Genomic DNA, 18120 nt, shown 5'->3' on the forward strand with positions numbered 1-18120 from the left:
AGTATTTAATGTCCTTATTTCAGGAACTGTATGTTTCTCCATTTATTCAAATCCCCTTTCATGTTCCTCAGTAATTTAATAGGTTTCTTCTTACAAAGTTTCCATATTTTTTATTGATTCTTGTGTTGTTTATTATTATTACTGCTATTGTAAATAGATCTTTTTTCTGTTATATTTTCTAAAAAATGTATTTATTGTTTTATTTAAAAGCTAGTTATTGTTGAATATTTACTTAGTACATAAATTCACGTATTGGTTCTGATAGCTTTTTAGTAGGTTTCTTGGTATTTCCAAATAGGCAGTTTTGAGTCTGAGATGTATCATTATATGAATAATGATAATCCTAATACTTAGGCCATAATTTCTTATTCTTGTTCTCTGTGCTGTCTAGAACCTTCAGAACAATGTTAAGTAATGTGAGTGCTAGTGGACATACTTGGCTTGTTCCTTAACGTTAATGAGAATACTAGTGTCACAACATTAAGTATTATAATGGCTATTAATTTTTGATAGAACTTAATTATAGCAATAACATAATCCTATGGTCCTCTTTTTTACTGTATATCTTTGAGAGAAATGGATTTTGAATATTATCAAAATCCTTTTTTGGGATCTATCAAGGTTATATATTTTTTCTTTACCTAATCAGTATGTCACTATTAGGTTTTTAAAATCCTTTTAAATGTTTTTTTCTAGTGTACCTTGGGCTCCCTGTTTTTGTCCCCCTTTTTGAAGAGGGTATTGCAGATGTTTTGGGTTTTGTCTGTGTGTGAAAAGTGTATAAACACCAGGGTGTTTACAGTGAACTATGAAAGAAGTCAAACTGTGGGAGAGGAGGGAAATGTGGTTGCTGATATATAGCACTAGAGGAGAGGGGGAAATATTCTTCCATGGGAAGCCTTCCACACCTCAGAAAGAAAACAGTAATCTTCAGTGATTTGAAGATCTCCCAGGTAAGCTTTGTGTAGACCATGATCTACAAGTTGGAGACCTTCTTTTTGAAATAAAACATTGAAAGAAAATTATTCTTTTCTGAAGCCCAAAAGATAACTTATTAGATTGGTTTTTGATCCTAGTTTTATTCAGCTTGTGAAGATACTCTGAATAGTTCATGTAGGATCTCTTACTGTTTTGGGGATTAATTTCTGTATTATTAGTTGCCATTGAGAAGTGTTAGCATTATGTCTTCAAAGGAAATAAATGGAAGAGCTAATGCTATGGTGGTAATCGTCTTACAATATATTATAACTCTATTCAGTCAAGATGTACACCTTAAACTTACACAATATTATATGTCAATTATAGCTCAATTTTAAAAATTGTAATATAAGAGAAAAAGAAGAGCTAGTACAGTGCTTGAAGGAAATAAGTGAACTATGTTGTAACTTCTTATCCTACCTCAGAGTAATCACTGCATCTGGCCATTTATTAAATTGTCATTGTTTGTAGAGAAGTTATTTAGATACTGGTGTAAAGGGCACTTAAATGAGATCATATCTTAATAATGAAGAAAACGTCCTATAAACTTGATAGACAATTTTGAAGACTTTGAAAAAGCATTTGACAAAAACATCAGTGTAATGCAATATATTTCAGTAGTTGGAGTTAAGTAGTACTTTGAAGCGTTAGCAGGAACAATGTATCATGTACCTAAGAGAGATATTATACCACGGTGGAGTTTTGGCGGGGTTGCTGCTGAATCTCTTTCATGTGATATAAAATTTAATTCCATATTATCGGTACAAGTGGTGTTTGTTAATACCTGACCTTCTTTTTGCTTCCTTTTTTTTTTTTTTTAATTTCTTATCTGGTTACATGTTTCAACTAGAGTGAACATACCTTTTCACTGAACTTGTAGTTTCTACTTGACCTCTCCTTAAAAATTTATATAAAGCCTTAGGGTGATTACTAGTTCTGAAGATTCAGGCTGTAAGTATATATAATAATTTCACAGTGTTAATTAGCATTTCTCCAGTTTCTATCATACTTGAACCATTAATCAAATAATAAAGGTGAATAAGGATTTTTTTCCTAAAAGGAGCTTTTTAGTTTTATATTAGATTGGTATGTTGTGTGTCTAAAATTTTGGTAAGTTTTAAGGTTATTTGTTCCTCATTAATAAATTAAGGGATTTATTAATGAAAGTAAATTAGCTTTTAAAAAATGTTTAATTTTTATTTTATATTGGAGTATAGTTGATTTACAATGTTAGTTTCAGGTGTACAGCAGAGTGATTCAAGTTATACATATATCCATTCTTTTTCAGCTTCTTTTCCCATTTAGGTTATTACAGAGTATTGAGCAGAGTTCCCTGTGCTATACAGTAGGTCCTTGTTGATTATCTATTTTATATATAGTAGTATGCATATGTTAATCCCAGACTCCTAATTTATCCCTCCCAAATTAGCTTTTTTGATACTTCATTTTTTCCTGGAAAATGTGTAGCATGTGAACACGGATAGGTTTCTGAACTCTAAGTGAAAATTTGACCTTCCAGAGGGTATTGTACAATATATTCTCTTCTTGCCAAAAGAGGGGGATGCATTTTCCAAAGTGTGAAAGTAACTGAAAGTTGGAATGTACATTGGACTAGGTTAGGAGGGTCAAAGCAAATGGTAAGTGAAGTCAAGAACTATAGAGAACTACACTGGCCTTGGCCATTAGTCCATTGTCCTGACGTCCCTTCACTTTCCTCTTGATTTCTAGTGCCACCTTTGTCATCAGGCAGGTGCATGATCATGAGCAGATTACATATATTTTTTAAAATTTAAAATTAAAAGCTTTTTTGTGTGCCTCCATTTTATCAGTCCTTTACTTAGAAAGATACTTGCCCTACGTATCTCTTACAGGCCTTCTTTGAGGTTTAAATGAAGTGGATAGTATATATTAAGAGTGTGTGTAGAACTGTATGTAGCTAATAAATAGAAGATGGCAATAATTATTTTTCCTTTTGCTTCTTTCCAAATCTCTTGATTCCAACACCAAGTGGAAAGTGGGCCTTCTCATTTAGATCTCTCTCTTACCCTTCATAAGCCTCAGCCCTCTTTTCTTCCTCTTATCCAGTCATGTACCCTTTACTTTGCCTTGGCTTGTTGATAAACTATTTTCTTTGTCCCCCTTCTCCTAGTACTATCTCTGGGTAGTCCCTCTGCTGGTAATGGATATTCATCTGTTCTTTTGCCAAACCATCAGCTTCTCTTTGAAAATATTTAATATTCCCTCTGCTTGTTGTGATAATAGCCCAAGTAGGGTCTTTTCAAAACTAGTTAAAGGCATAGAGAGAGATTAAATGGATTAGGATGCCAGTCTAATTTTTTAAATAGCTACTGCTACCTGCTAAATACGTTTTATGATGACTTTGACATCTTATTGGCATTGGTTTATATTTATTTTTAACAATGTTCTTTACATAAGTGCCTAAATTGATTAACTTCAAGCATAGGTAGTCAGGTAATACAGAAGCATGACAGACCTGGCATTATCTCTTGAAAGTTGCAAAATTAGAACAAGTTCTTTTACTTTTCTACACTTCACTTTCCTCATCCATAAAAATAGGATTACCTCAGCAGCTTTTTGGTTAAGATTAAATCAATTACCATTCATGAAAACACCTAAGATAGTGCTTGGCGCACAGTAGGTGTTTTAAACAGGTGTTAATTTTCTTTCCCTATCATTGTGGGATTAAAATAGATGTACCTATTTACTTACGTATGTTGTTTGCTTTCTACATCTTTTTTTTTGTTTGTTTTTTTCCAGAACTATTCCATGGCAGTATATCTTGTAAAACAGTTGTCCTCAACAGTTCTTCTTCAGAGGTTACGAGCAAAGGGAATAAGGAATCCGGATCATTCTAGAGCTTTAAGTACGTATGATAACTTTATTTTATTTATGCAGCTGAACTATTTTGGTAAAGGTTAGAATAGTGTTTTTCAACTCAAGAAATTTTAGGGTTTATTTTTTTTACTAGAGCTTGTCATAGTGGATTAAAACACTGAAAACTTTGTTTTGTGAGCTAGAGTAATTCAAGGCTTAAGAGTAGTTTTAGGGACTTCCCTGGCAGTCCAGCGGTTAAGACTCTGCGCTTCCACTGCGGGGGGCACGGGTTCGATCCCTCATCGGGGAACTAAGATGCCACACATTGTGTGGCGGGGCCAAAAAAAAAAGAGTAGTTTTAATATCTTTGTCATGACGTATATTTTATAGTTTATATTTTACTGATCTTAAAATTAACTTTGTAAAGTCAGTACATGAATACAGAAGAATATTTTACCAAAGCTTCATAAAAATAAATAAGTGTTCAGGAATTCTAGGAGATGGAAAGGAAATCTTGGCATATATTTTACAAGAGTTATTTTATATTTAAGGTTTATCCAGGAAAAATGTCCAAGGATATGTGATGACAACATCCCTGCATTAACAAAGTAAAAAGAGAGTCAGTGGGGTGGTAGATATAATAATGAAGTAGGTTCTGCTTTTAACCAGTTATGTGGCCTTGGAAAGTCAGTCTACTCGTACTCTGAATCTCTTATTCTTCATCTGTAACAAGAAGTTTATACCACATCATAACCTAAAGCTCCTTCAAAATCTAGGTTCTTAGGTAGGAATAACTAGATGGTTCCTTTTGTTCAGGTGAACTTGAGAGGTAGCAAGGGGCACATTGACTCTTCTGGCCTCAGTGTTTGAGGCCAGAGGTTGGTGGCCTTTCCAAAGAGTTGAACTAAGTTCTTCCTTTATTCTCTTCTTTGTGAGAGATAGATGGATTGGGGGATGGGGATGGGCACTTGGAGAACAAAGCTTTTACAGATGGGGGTTCGATAGCTACCCTTTAAGGATTCTTGATGTGAGTTGATTAATGAAGCCCACTATCAGATTTGTAGTTAGGAACATTCTGGTAGAAAGAAACTAAGGTAGTAAGACCACCTTTCCTCTTGTTTCCCTTTGCGACATAGCTTTTATCTCTTTTTCTAACCTGTTTCTATGCCGGATATAAAGATCCCATTACCTCTGAATATCAGTATACCCTCAAGAGTTCATTGAAGGATTTTTCTGTATAAAAAGGGTCCTTTTAAAATTGAAAATATTCTGAGTCAAGAGGAGCACACTAGTGGCTAATGCCTCTGTAGGCATTCCTTGATAGACAGTGGAGAGCTAGAGGTCTGGTTTGAGGTCTAGGGGAGTGGAAGCACCTTTTGGCAAGGACAAGGAGATGAGTGGGGGATCCTGAAAGAAGAGGAGGGACAGACACCTGCTTTGAAGGAGCACACAAGAGAAGGATTTTTCTTTTTTCACACTCCATTCTGGTCATTCTCCTGAGAATCTTCGTATTTGCCACATAGCGTTAGAATTTCATTTAGTCAGAAAGTATTATGGAATTGTGTGAGCCTGTGTAGAAAAGGTCATACCAAGAAATAAAGCTGAAAGCTGATGAAGCTGTTATGTTGCATAATAATAATAAGGCAAGCTGTCTTTGCTCAAGCTGTAAATTCTTCTCCGCTTGCAGCTGTGGCACCGTCTGGAGGGAGAGTGGGAAGGTGAGCCTAGAGTTATTTTATTTGCTAGAACAAACCACTGTTAGCCACTGTTAAGCAGCAAAAGCTACTTAATTCAAAAGTGGTTTATTTCATCTCTAATAAATCCTGGAGGTGGAGAGTAGTTGCAGATTGGTTTGGATTTTTGTGGAACTTTGTATCTTATCTTGTTGGCTTGGGGAACCAACAAAAATTTAATTTGGATCCTACCAATAAAACATTTGTCATAATTGACTAAAGAACAGATTGTTTGCCTTTATGCTATCTCTAAAGAAATAAGTTACCCAACAAATTAATTATGTAATTAAAAGATTGTGTGAAACAACTTGACAGAAGAAAATGTTGGTGGGTTTCTCAGATATTTTGTAGAATCAAATTACCCACAAATATGTTCATTGTAAGTCATTCTTAATCTTATCAATGAATTCTACTGGCAAAATTTTATTAGTCAAATCAGACATTATTCTTGAAATAAAGTCAATGGTATTTAGACTTTTCACAGAGAAATCCACGCTGATTCATTTGATTTAGTAGATTTTTGTATTGTGGTTTCCATCTTCGTGTAGAGTTGTCCCCTCACCACTATCACAAAGCAGTCCTTTACTAATTCTTGGTCAAGTTCCTGTCTCCTCTTCTTTTTCCCTTTAGCAATCACTTTAAACCTTAGCCATACTTAAACAATATTCCCCCTCTTTCAACACTGTCAGCGCAAGAAAATCGGTGCTATAAGATGTGACTTGTCTAAATTGCCCATTTCTTCCTTAATGTCACAAAACTACTTTTCAACTTATCTTCATTTGTACCCATCCTTATTTATTCTCTTCAATCTCAGGAGGAAATGTCCCGTTTCCTGCCCAAAGTTAATTTTTTATTCATTTATTCTTCTCATTCAAGAAATTGTATTAAGAGTCTACTGTGTTCCAGGCACAGGAGACTGTAGCCTTAAACAAAACACATACTGTCTCTGCATCCGTCAGAAGTTTTGCAGTCCAGTGGGAAAGACAGAATTAAATGATTGTACAAGTCATTAGTGAATTACAGTTGTGACATGTGTCTTAAAGAAGAAAGACAGGGAACTCTGGAGGTAACAGCAGGAGAACATAGTCCTCTCTGGTGCTGTGATGTTTAAGACACAATTATAAGGATGAGAAGGAGGTAAGCCCCAGATGGGAGGAGAATATGCCAAGAGACAAGGCCAGTAGAGTTGAAGTGGAGAGAACAAAGGAGGAAAGTGGCCAGAGAGATAGCCATGGGGTGAGTTCATATAGATGATATGAAGACAGATGATAAAAAACCCTTAGAGGATTTTTAAGCAGAGTGGTACGATCAGATATGGGCAATAAAACGTTCACTTAGTAGACTGAATTGAAGGGGAGCTAGGCTGTTGTAGTGAGGCCAATTAGGAACCTGTTGTACAGATAAGAGATGATGATGTCTTGAACTGAAGTAATGGTGATGGAAATAGAGAGAAGTTGATGGTTTGAGAGGTGTTAAAGGGGAGAAGTGGTGACTACGTGTGGGGAGTGAAGAAAAAGAAGTGAAGGAGTTCTAGGTTCCTTACTTACTAGGCACCAGCTTACATGGTAGTGCCATTTACTGAAATGGAAAACAGTGTTGAAAAGATCCGGTTGCAGGCGCAAGATCAGAGTGCACTCTTGGACTTTTGGTATTTGAGATGTCTATGAGGCATCCAGATGGAGATGCTCAGAAACAGCATTACGAGGCCTCTCTGCTCACTTATCTGCTCTCTGTCCTGTATTTTCAGTTCCTTCCTCCGCTCTATAGGCTTTCTGTCAGCCTTCACTGTCGAGTCTTTTTCATCCTTTAGAAAATACAAAAGCAAGCTACTCTCTAGATAGAGATCTGTGTTCCTCCTGTTCTCATCCTAGTTTCTTCAAAGACTCATCTAAACTTCCCTTTCTACCTCCTCACTGCAACCCATTGTGAACTTTTAACTCCCATCATTCCACTGAAACTGCTCTTGCAGATGTCACAAGTGACAATCTGATTGCCAGATTTAAAGTTTATCTTTTCAGTTTATGTCAGATATTTTTGCTGCATTTCATACCAACAACTGTCTCCTTGAAATTCTCATCTCTATTTCTTCTCAATCACTTGCCTTCAATGGATACTCTTAAGGGTAGTATCCTAAATGTTTGTTTTCCCTGGGTTTTTGTCCTTGGTCTCTACAAGGACATACATACTTTCCCTAGAGATAATCACATTTACTCTTGTGGTTTAAATTAGCACCAACTCCCAAATACATATTTTCATTCCAGACCTTCCCCTGAATTTCAAATGTAGATACCCATAGCTAACTGTCTTCACTGAAATATACCACTGGTTCCTCAGATTCAAGTAGTGAAAACTGAACTCACTAAGTTCTATCAGACATAAACCCTAAATATTTCTCAACTCTGTTGAGCTCTCTCTCTCCCTACCATCACTGACCTCATTTAAGCTCTCATATCCTGCCTTTATTTTAAAAACCTATTCTTGAATTATATATTCCTCTCCTTTCTTGCCCACCCCCCTTTTTGTTTTTTTGCGGTACGTGGGCCTCTCTCACGGTTGTGGCCTCTCCCGTTGCGGAGCACAGGCTCCGGACACGCAGGCTCAGCGGCCATGGCTCACGGGCCCAGCCGCTCCGCGCCACGTGGGATCTTCCCGGACCGGGGCACGAACCCGTGTCCCCTGCATTGGCAGGCGGACTCTCAACCACTGCGCCACCAGGGAAGCCCGTTGGCCCCCCTTTTTATATCTCTCTTCTGGTAGCAATCTAAGTGATTAATACAGATCTAATCTTACCATTTCTTTGCAATCCATGACTTCCTAACACCAATGGGATAAAAACTCCAACTTGTTAACATGACTTAAACATATAGCTTTCCATGGTGTGGCACCTGCTTATTACTTTCCGGTGTCATCTGTATTCATTCTTCTTCTCATTCTTTTTACTCCAAAAATAATGAATTCTTTTCTTTTCTTCAGTGCTTTGCCAGTATTGTTCTCTGTGCCGCAGACTTCCCTGTTACCTACTTTGCCTAAATTCTAGTTATCCTTCATGTTTCACTTTTTCCAGGAGGTATCTCAGAACCCCCAGAGTTGATGCATTGACTTTGAGCTAGTTTCCATTACAGCACATTAGAGAAGTATCTTTGCTCTCTACTAGACTATGAGTTCCTTTGGGCAGGAACTTAATCTTATCTTTCTTTGAATTCCTAGTGCTTAGCTCAGGGCCTGGCACATAGTAGATCCTCAGACTTTTGTTAAGTAAACTGATGAAAAGAGTTCTTGAGTAAAAGATCACATCTCTGTGCCTCTGTTTTCTTGCTTATAAAATGAAGTATTGGACTTAATATGTTCAATTGTTTACAGCCTTAAAATTCTAAAAAGGAGGGCTTCCCTGGTGGCGCAGTGGTTGAGAGTCCGCCTGCCGATGCAGGGGACACGAGTTCGTGCCCCGGTCCGGGAAGATCCCACATGCCGTGGAGCGGCTGGGCCCGTGAGCCATGGCCGCTGAGCCTGCGTGTCCGGAGCCTGTGCTCCGCAATGGGAGAGGCCACAACAGTGAGAGGCCTGCGTACCGCAAAAAAAAAAAAAAAAAAAAAAAAAAATTCTGAAAAGGAAAGACATTTTTTTGAAAACCTAGAACAGCACTAATAGAACACTCTGTGGTGATGGAAATGTTCTATATCTGCACTGTCCTGTGTGATAGCCACTAGTACTATGTGTCTGTTGAGTACTTGAAATGTGGTAGTGCAACTGAGGAACTGAATTTTAAATTTAATTAAATTTAAATATGGCCACATGTGACTAGTGGCTAACTCTCATAGCACATGACAACAGGGATTTTCAAAGATTAATTTTAGTAAATTAATCATCATATAGTAAAATAGTAAAATACTGTTACGGCTGCAGCTCACAGTGACACCAGAAAACCTGACTGAAAGATTTACCCGGTGTTGGTTGATGCAGCAGGATGAATATTGATGTCTTATTTTTATTTTTCACTTTCTTATGAAATTTAACATACTGATTCCCCCCCACACCTTTCTTCTTTTTTTTATTTTGGTTGTGTTTATTCAAGTATAGTTTACAAGCAGTAAAAATTCACCTGTTTAAGTGTACAGTTTGATGAATTTGACAGGTGTATGCAATCATGAACTAAATGCCACAATCAAAATATGTAACATTCTTCACCCCAGAAAGTTCCCCTGTGGCACTTTGCATTCTGTCTCATCTCCTTACCCCCAGTTCTTATAACCATTGATGTGATTTCTGTCTCAGTGGTTTTTTCTTTTCCAGAACTTGAAATCCCACAGCATGTAGCCTTTTGTTTCTGGCTCCTTTTACATAGTATAATGGTTTTAGGTTCATTCATGTAGTTTGCTCTTCTTTATTATTGAGTAGTGTTCCATTTATCTGTACTGTAATTTGGGTATCCATTTATCAGTTGATGGACGTTTAGATTGCTTCCAGTTTTTCGTTATCATGAATAAAGCTGCTAAAACATTTGCAGTTTGCATATGAGTATCAGTTTTGTGGACATACGTTTTCATTTCTCTTGGGTAAATACTCAGGACTAGGATTGCTGGGTCACATGATAAATGTATAGAAAAGACGTTGGCAGTTTCTTATAAAGTGCATATTCCATTTTTGCATTCCTACCAAGAAGATTTGAGATTTAGAGTTTTTTCCCCATTCTCTCTAGCAGTGGATATTGTCAGGCTGCTTTGATTTTAGCCATTCTGGTCACTGTGTAGGTGATATGTCGTGTGGTTTTAATATGAACTTTTCTAATGACTAACGATGTTAAGCATCTTTTCATGTGCTTATTTGCCATCCTTACAGCTTCTTTGATAAAATATCTATTCAACTTTTCCCTGCATTTATTTTATAGTTTGTGCTTTTTGCATACTATGAAATCTTTGTCCAACCCAAGGTCACAAACATTTTACTTGTAGAAGTTTTATTGTTTTATTCTTTGATCTAGGTCTACAGTTTATTTTAAATAAATTTTTGTGTATGATGCAAAGTAAGCTTTAGAGGTTCATTTTCTCCCCATACGGATAACAGTTGTTCCATAACATTTCTCGAAAATACTAATTTTTTCTCCATTTAATTACCTTGACACCTTTGTCAAAAACCAGTTGACCATAGATGTATGAATTTATTTCTGGACTCCATTATCTCCCATTGACCTATTTATCTATCCTTATACCAATAACACAGTCTTCATTACTAAAGCTTGATAGTAATTCTTGAAATCAGGTTGTCCTCCAACTTTATTTTTCTTTTTCAGAATTGTTTTGACAAATACAGTATATTAAAAGGTAATACATAGGGATCAAATAGAGTTTGTTCCAGGAATATTAGGTTCATACAACATTCAAAAATCTATCAATATAATTCACCTTCTCATCTCAGCAAACAAAAAAAGAAAAAATCATGTGATCGTCTCCATAGATTCAGAAAAAGCAGTTGGTCAGATTCAATATCCATTCATGATAAAACTCAGCAAAATAGAGAGAAGGGGGCTGCTTCAATGTAATAAAGGGTATTTACAAAAAGCCTTTAGCTAATATCATATTTAATGGTAAAAATCTTCACCCCTAAGAATAAGGCAAGAATATCTTTCTTAATGCCTCTATTCAGCATTGCCCTTAAGATCCTATTCAGCACAATAAGGCAAGAAAAAAGAAGCATACAGATTAGAAATGAACAATAATTATTGTCTTTATTTGAAGATGACTTCATTGTATAGAAAACATCCAAAAAATCTACAAAAAAGCTACTAAAGCCAATGTGTAAATTTAGCACGGTTGCAGAATACATGGTCAGTTAATAAAAATTGTATTTCTACTAGCTGTAAACAACTGGAAATTGAAATTCAAATAATAAGAATTTTAAAAATATGAAATACTTAGGAATATGTTACACAAAATATATGCACAATTTTATGCTGAAAACTATAAAACATTGGTGAGAGTAATTAAAATAAGACCTGAATAATGAAGAGATACATCATGTTAATGGATCAGAACACTCAGTATTGTTATTGGAGAAATGTCAGTTCTCTCCAAGTTGATCTGTAGGTTAAATTCAATCCAATCAAGATCCTAAAGTATTAAAAATATCTTTACAGGAGAGAATTGATTGAGTCTATAATGGCAAAGGTGAAAAGCGAAGTTTTTTTTTTTAAATAGAAATTAATAAGCTAATTCTAAAATAATTTCAGAAAATTCTTTCACCTCTGAGAGAAAATAAACATACAAGTCACATTTTATTTTAAGTTGTGATAACTAATATTTATTTAGTATAATGTTAGGTTATTTTAAAGCATTTTATTTGTATTAACTCATTTAATCCTTACAACAATGCTATGAGGTACTGTTATTATTCCCATTTACAAGATGAGGAAACTGAGGCATGGAAAAGTTAAATGACTAAGGCTGAATTACAGCCTAGGCTGGCTCTAGATCCTGTGCTCTGAACCACTACCTCAGATTGCCTTTACTTTTTCATTTTTTTTCAAAGTACTAACACTGAACTTTGTTTTGCATAAGGCTGATATTATGATCTATGATATTGCTTCATTTAACTCGAAGTTTAAATAGATAAGATGTAAAGTCAGTTACTGTTCCCATTGCTGTGTGCGTGGTGGGTGTTAGGGAGTGGTTGGTGAAGACATGCAGAATGGTTAGGAATCACATTAGAATTCTATTTACATGTTTGTTTCGTATGGCAATTGTCACCTTTAAAAGGATACTGTTTGTTAAATGTATCTTTAGAAGAAAGGTTGGAGTAACATTGGGTCTATAATGGCAAAAGCATACTTTTCATAATTTACATATAATATTAATTAGCATAAGTGATATGATAATTATATTTTCCAAACTAAAACCCACGGATTGTGTGCCTTTTTAGATGTGATAGACAGCCTATGAATTATATAGACTGTAAAAATTTTGAATTTCCAGGCCATAAAATGATTTTTTAGTCTGTCATCAGAATCACATCTGGAGCTTTTTAAAAACTACTTATTAGTGTCCCTCTTCCCCATTTTGGTTCAGTGGGCAGTTATAAGTTAGAAAGCTCTATAGGTAGTTCTGATGTGCATCTTAGTTGAGATCCACTAGTTTATGGAGGCAGTTGAATAGAATATCTAAGATTTGGACCATCTCAAAAAAATCCAGACTCTGTGATCATCAAGTTTAATAAAGGCAGAATTCTTAATTCTTTTTTTTTTTTTTAGTTCTTTTATTTATTTTTGGCTGTGTTGGGTCTTCGTCGCTGTGCACGGGTTTTCTCTGCTTGCGGCATGCGGGGGCTACTCTTCGTTGTGATGCGCGGGCTTCTCATTGTGGTTGCTTCTCTTGTTGCGGAGCATGGGCTCGAGGCACGTGGGCTTCAGTAGTTGTGGCACATGGGCTCAGTAGTTGTGGCGCACAGGCTCAGTAGATGTGGTGCACGGGCTTAGTTGCTCCGCGGCATGTGGGATCTTCCCAGACCAGGGCTTGAACCCGTGTCCCCTGCATTGGTAGGCAGATTCTTAACCACTGCGCCACCAGGGAAGCCCAGAATTCTTAGTTCTTATAAATAGTTACCAGTTCAACAGACATCTGAAACTGTTCTTCCTTACCCAAGTACTTTTCCCCTTTCCATTTTCTTGTATCTTTCTTTCCTTCCTCCCTCCCTCCCTCCCTCCCTCCCTTCCTTCCTTCCTGTCACATTCAGTTGTGCCTCAGCTCTGAAATTCTATGATTGACTCCACAACTACTCCACTTGTGCCCCCTTACACATATAGACTTTAAAGTTATTCTGGAACAGCTTCTAAAATTATTGAAATATTACGTTTAGGCATTTCCAGTCTCACTTCTGTGCTGAAGTTTAATTAAAGTTCTGAGGTTTTCAGAAGTAACATGTCTCAGGTTTTCAGATGAGAAGTATAAAGGTCCTTGTTGGGCTTCCCTGATGGCCTGGTCTGGGAAGATCCCACATGCCACGGAGCAACTAGGCCCGTGAGCCACAACTACTGAGCCCGCGCGTTTGGAGCCTGTGCTCCGCAACAGAGAGGCTGCGACAGTGAGAGGCCCGCGCACCATGATGAAGAGTGGCCCCCACTCACCACAACTAGAGAAAGACCTCGCACAGAAACGAAGACCCAACACAGCCAAAAATAAATAAATTTTTCTTTTTAAAAAAAGGTCCTTGTTATGTTAGACTGACTGAGAGTAACAAAATAGCTTCAAAAGTAAAATTACCAGTGCCTCCTCTCTTAAGAACCATAGGAAATTTGAACTGAGAAGATGTAGAGATTATCTAGTGTAGGCTGTTATTTTCCAAGAAGTAAAATTAAGCTCAGAGAGGAGGACTGACTTGCCCAAGGTAGCATAATTAATTAGGTTATGGATAAATAAATATAAAACTCAAATAATCATATGGTAAAAAAATCAATTGAACTTTTTTCTTTTTATAATGTGAAATTAGAGTTAATGTGTTTACAATAAATATTTGTATTATGTGAGCATTGTAAAAACTTATACATGTTAGTTTTATAGTTTTTTATTAGTTTCTTTTAAAATAATATTGTCATAGTTTAAAAGAAAGAAAATCTTTATCCAGTATCTTAGAGTTATAAAAGGAAGATGGTGTGCCATCAGCTGAATATATTAACCTGCTATATAAATTTCCTTTATGTTAGTGCAATGCAGTTTTTGTTTTGTGGGTGAGAAATAGGAGACTTACAGGAAATGTAGTCAGTCTATAGATATACAGTTGTTTTCCTTCCTTTGCTTATTGTAGAGATTATGAACCTTATAATTTTTATCTTTTCATTCGATTGGAAAATAATTGAGCAGATTATTTTTGAGTTCTTTTTTTTTAAGTTCCTCATTCTTTTTCTTATGTTGCATCGGTGATGTATCTTTAATAAACTTCTGTTTGTTTGTTTTCTCTTTGATGAATGTCAGTTAAAGAGAAATTGACTGCGGATCCAGACAGTGAAATAGCTACAACCAGCCTGAGGGTTTCTCTACTATGTCCAGTAAGTGTTAACTAATATTTGCTCTCCAGGAGGCTTAATATACATTTTCTTTGGTTATTAAGTATTTCCAGTATTTAACAAGTTCTGTTAAATTGAAACATGCCCACTTGTTTGTTAGAGTTTATGAAAAGTAAAAGACATCATGTAGTCTTAGGATTTGAAATCTAAACAAATATATGTCTATAAAAATTTTCTACTCTTAGTAAGTTATATTTAAATATTGCTTGTGGTTATTAAATGCCTTTCTCTCAGACTTAAGTGTAAAATCTCCACATAATGCATTTTATTATCTTAGTATATTTATTAAAATTTCATTTTTTAAAATAGTATACTTCTGAATAAAAATCTGGCCATGATTATTCACACATTCAATTTAACCATTTTGCCAACAATGACTATTAACAACAATTAAAAACTATTCTGTTTAGCCTGAATAATTGAATTGGTTATGCATATAAAAATCAACTAGAAATGTTTTTAAACCAGAAAATGAGATCAATTTCAGTCATTTCTACAAAATAAACATAAGGCTCAAGACATACCGAATGATTAAACTGGTAGTGGAAAAGTTTCCAAAAATGTGTTAAGGTTTATTTCTTAACTAGTTTGATGTCAGGTCCACCAACAGTAGGAATGGTAGTTGAATGATGCTTTCATACAAAAATATGTGAAAAACTGAGAGTAAATTACTTTGATATTTTGATTGCCTTTTCTGTAATTAATCAAATTAATCATATTTAAATCGGGGGACAAAGTATGGAAAATAAGAGGACTCAGCTCTTTCCTTATTTGCCAGGATTGTTCAGGCAAGCCTGATATTGAAAGCTTTTAATATTGGAATCCTGCTAATCTGAGATGAAGTTATTTATTCTTAAACAAAAAATTTAAACAAAAATTAAGTGTTATTTGTCTTATATCTTAGTCTTTTATAATTTATAAAACCTCAAACAATATGAAAAAGTCATTAGCTCATGAAGTAGTTTATAATAGAGTACTTTGCATAGCTGTTTAAAAAAAATCTTTTTTGTTTTATAATTGCTAAGAGAACTCCTGTTCACTATTAAACGTCTATAAAGTACAGAAAAAAATACAGCGAAGTTAATAAAAATCACCAAATGTATAATTTTGTATATATTCTTCTATCTTTTTATTCCTTACTGTATAGCCAGTCGTTTTTATAGGGAAAGTATTTTGACTCCAGGCTTTTTATATTATTACTTTAAATTGTTAAATTCTTTCCCAAATATATAATGCAGTCATTGACAGAACTAAAGGGAGAAATAGGCAGCAATATAATAATAGTAGTAGACTTCCATACCCCACTTTTGGTTGTAGATAGAACAGCCAGACAGATGGTCAATAAGGAAACAAAGGACTTAAACAACACTGTATGCCAATTGGACCTAACAGATATATACAGAATACTGCACCCAACAAAGCAGAATACACATTCTTCTCAGAACACACAGAACATTCTCCAAGACAGAGCACATGTTAGGCTACAAAACAAGTCTTAATAAATTTAAGATTAAAATCATTATGAAGTATCTTCTCTGATCACAGTGTGATGAAACTAGAAATCAGTAACAGGAGGAAAACAGGAAAATCCACAAACGTGGAAATTAAACAATACATTCTTAAACAACCAGTGAGTCAAAGAAGAAATCACAAGGGAATTTAGAAAATATCTGAAGACAAATGAAAATAAAAACACAATATACCAAAACTTACAGGATGCAGCAGAAGAGGGAAGTTTATAGGAGTAAATGCTTACATTAAAAAAGAAGAAAGATCGCAGATCAACAACCTAATCTTATACCTCAAGAAACTAAAAAAAGAAAAACAAACTAAACCCAAAGTCAGCAGAAGGAAGGAAAATAGAGAGATTAGAGCAGAGATAAATGAAATAGAGAATAGAAAAACAGTCCAAAAAAATCACGAGACCAAGAGTTGGGTTTTTGAAAAGATCAACAAAATTGACAAATCCTTAGCTAGACTAAGAAAAAAAGAGGGAAGTCTCAAATAGCTAAAATTAGAAATGAAAGAGGAGGCATTATAACTGATGTCACAGAAATTAAAAAGATTATAAGACACTACTGTGCCAACAAATTGGATAACATAGAAGTGGATAAATTCTTAGAAACACATAACCTACCAAGACTGAATCACGGAGAAATAAGAAATCTGAACAGACTTATAACTAGTGAGGAGATTGAAGCGGCAATGAAAAATGTCCCAACAAAGAAAAGCCTAGGACCCTATGGCTTCATTGGAGAATGCTACCAAACATTTAAAGAAGAATTAACACCAATCCTTTTCAAACTCTTACAAAGAATTGAAGAAAGAATACTCCTGAACTCATTCTGTAAGGCTAGCATTACTGATCCCAAAACCACACAAGGACACAACAAGACAAGACAAAATGAAACAAAAAAACCTGAGAAAACTACATACCAGTATTCCTGGTGAATATTGATGCAAAAACCGTAAACAAAATACTAGCAAACCGAATTCACCAGCACGTTAGAATGATCATACACCAGACCAAGTGGGATTCATAGCTGGAATGTAAGGCTGGTTCAGCATACAAAAATAAATCATTGTAATATACCACATTAACAAAATGAAGGACAAAAACCACATAATCATCTCAATCAATGCAGAAAAAAAACTTGACAAAAACATTTGACAAAATTCAACATCATTTCATGATAAAAACACTCAGCAAACTAGAAATAGAAGGAAGCTTCCTCAACATAATAAAAGCCATATGTGAAAAGCCCACAATGAACATCATACTCAAATGTGGAAAGACTTGAAAGCTTTTCCTCTAAGGCCAAGAACAAGGCAAGGATGCCCACTGTCACCACTGCTGTTCAGCATAGCACTGGAAGTTCTAGCCAGAGCAATTATACAAGGAGGAAAAAAAAGATTGGAAAGGAAGAAGTAAAATAATCTCTGTTTGCAGATGACATGATCTTTTATGTAGAAAACACCAAAGATTCCACAAAAAAACCCAAAACAAACCTGTTTGAATTGAATTCAACAAAGTTGCAGGATACAAAATCAACAGTCAAAAATTAGTTGCATTTCTATACACTAACAGTGACCAAACTGAAAAGGAAACTATGAAAACAGTCCCATTTACTATAGCATCAAAAAGGATAAAATATTTAGGAATAAGCTCAACCAAGGAGATTGAAAACTATAAAACATAACAAAAAAGAATTCAGAGAAGATAGAAATAAATGGAGAGATATCCCATAATTATGGATTAGAAGACTTAATATTGTTAAAATGTGCATACTACTCAAAGTGATCTGCAGATTCAGTGTAGTTCCTATCAAATCCCAATAGCATTTTTTTGCAGAAATACAAAAAAAAAAAATCCTTAAATTTCTGTGGAATCTCAAGGGACTCGAGTAGCCAAAACAATCTTAATGAGAACAAAGTTCCAGCCCTCACACTCCCTGTTTTCAAAACATCCTACAAAGCAGTAGTAATTAAGATGGTGTGGTACTGACAGAAAGGTAGATAATATAG

At 35.2% G+C, this 18120-nt stretch overlaps 1 protein-coding gene across 2 annotated transcripts in view; it reads left to right on the forward strand.

Moving 5' to 3' along the window:
• PIAS1 (protein inhibitor of activated STAT 1) overlaps positions 1-18120 on the forward strand; it is a 121851-nt gene that overhangs the window by 82536 nt on the left and 21195 nt on the right. For both annotated transcript variants that reach the window (XM_019948859.2, XM_019948848.3), the window contains exons 7-8: positions 3757-3862; positions 14504-14577. In XM_019948859.2, coding sequence (XP_019804418.1) covers positions 3757-3862; positions 14504-14577 — 180 coding nt within the window. The remainder of the gene's footprint in view (positions 1-3756; positions 3863-14503; positions 14578-18120) is intronic.

The sequence above is a fragment of the Tursiops truncatus genome, chromosome 2 (genome assembly GCF_011762595.2).
Source record: "Tursiops truncatus isolate mTurTru1 chromosome 2, mTurTru1.mat.Y, whole genome shotgun sequence".
NCBI lineage: Eukaryota > Metazoa > Chordata > Mammalia > Artiodactyla > Delphinidae > Tursiops > Tursiops truncatus.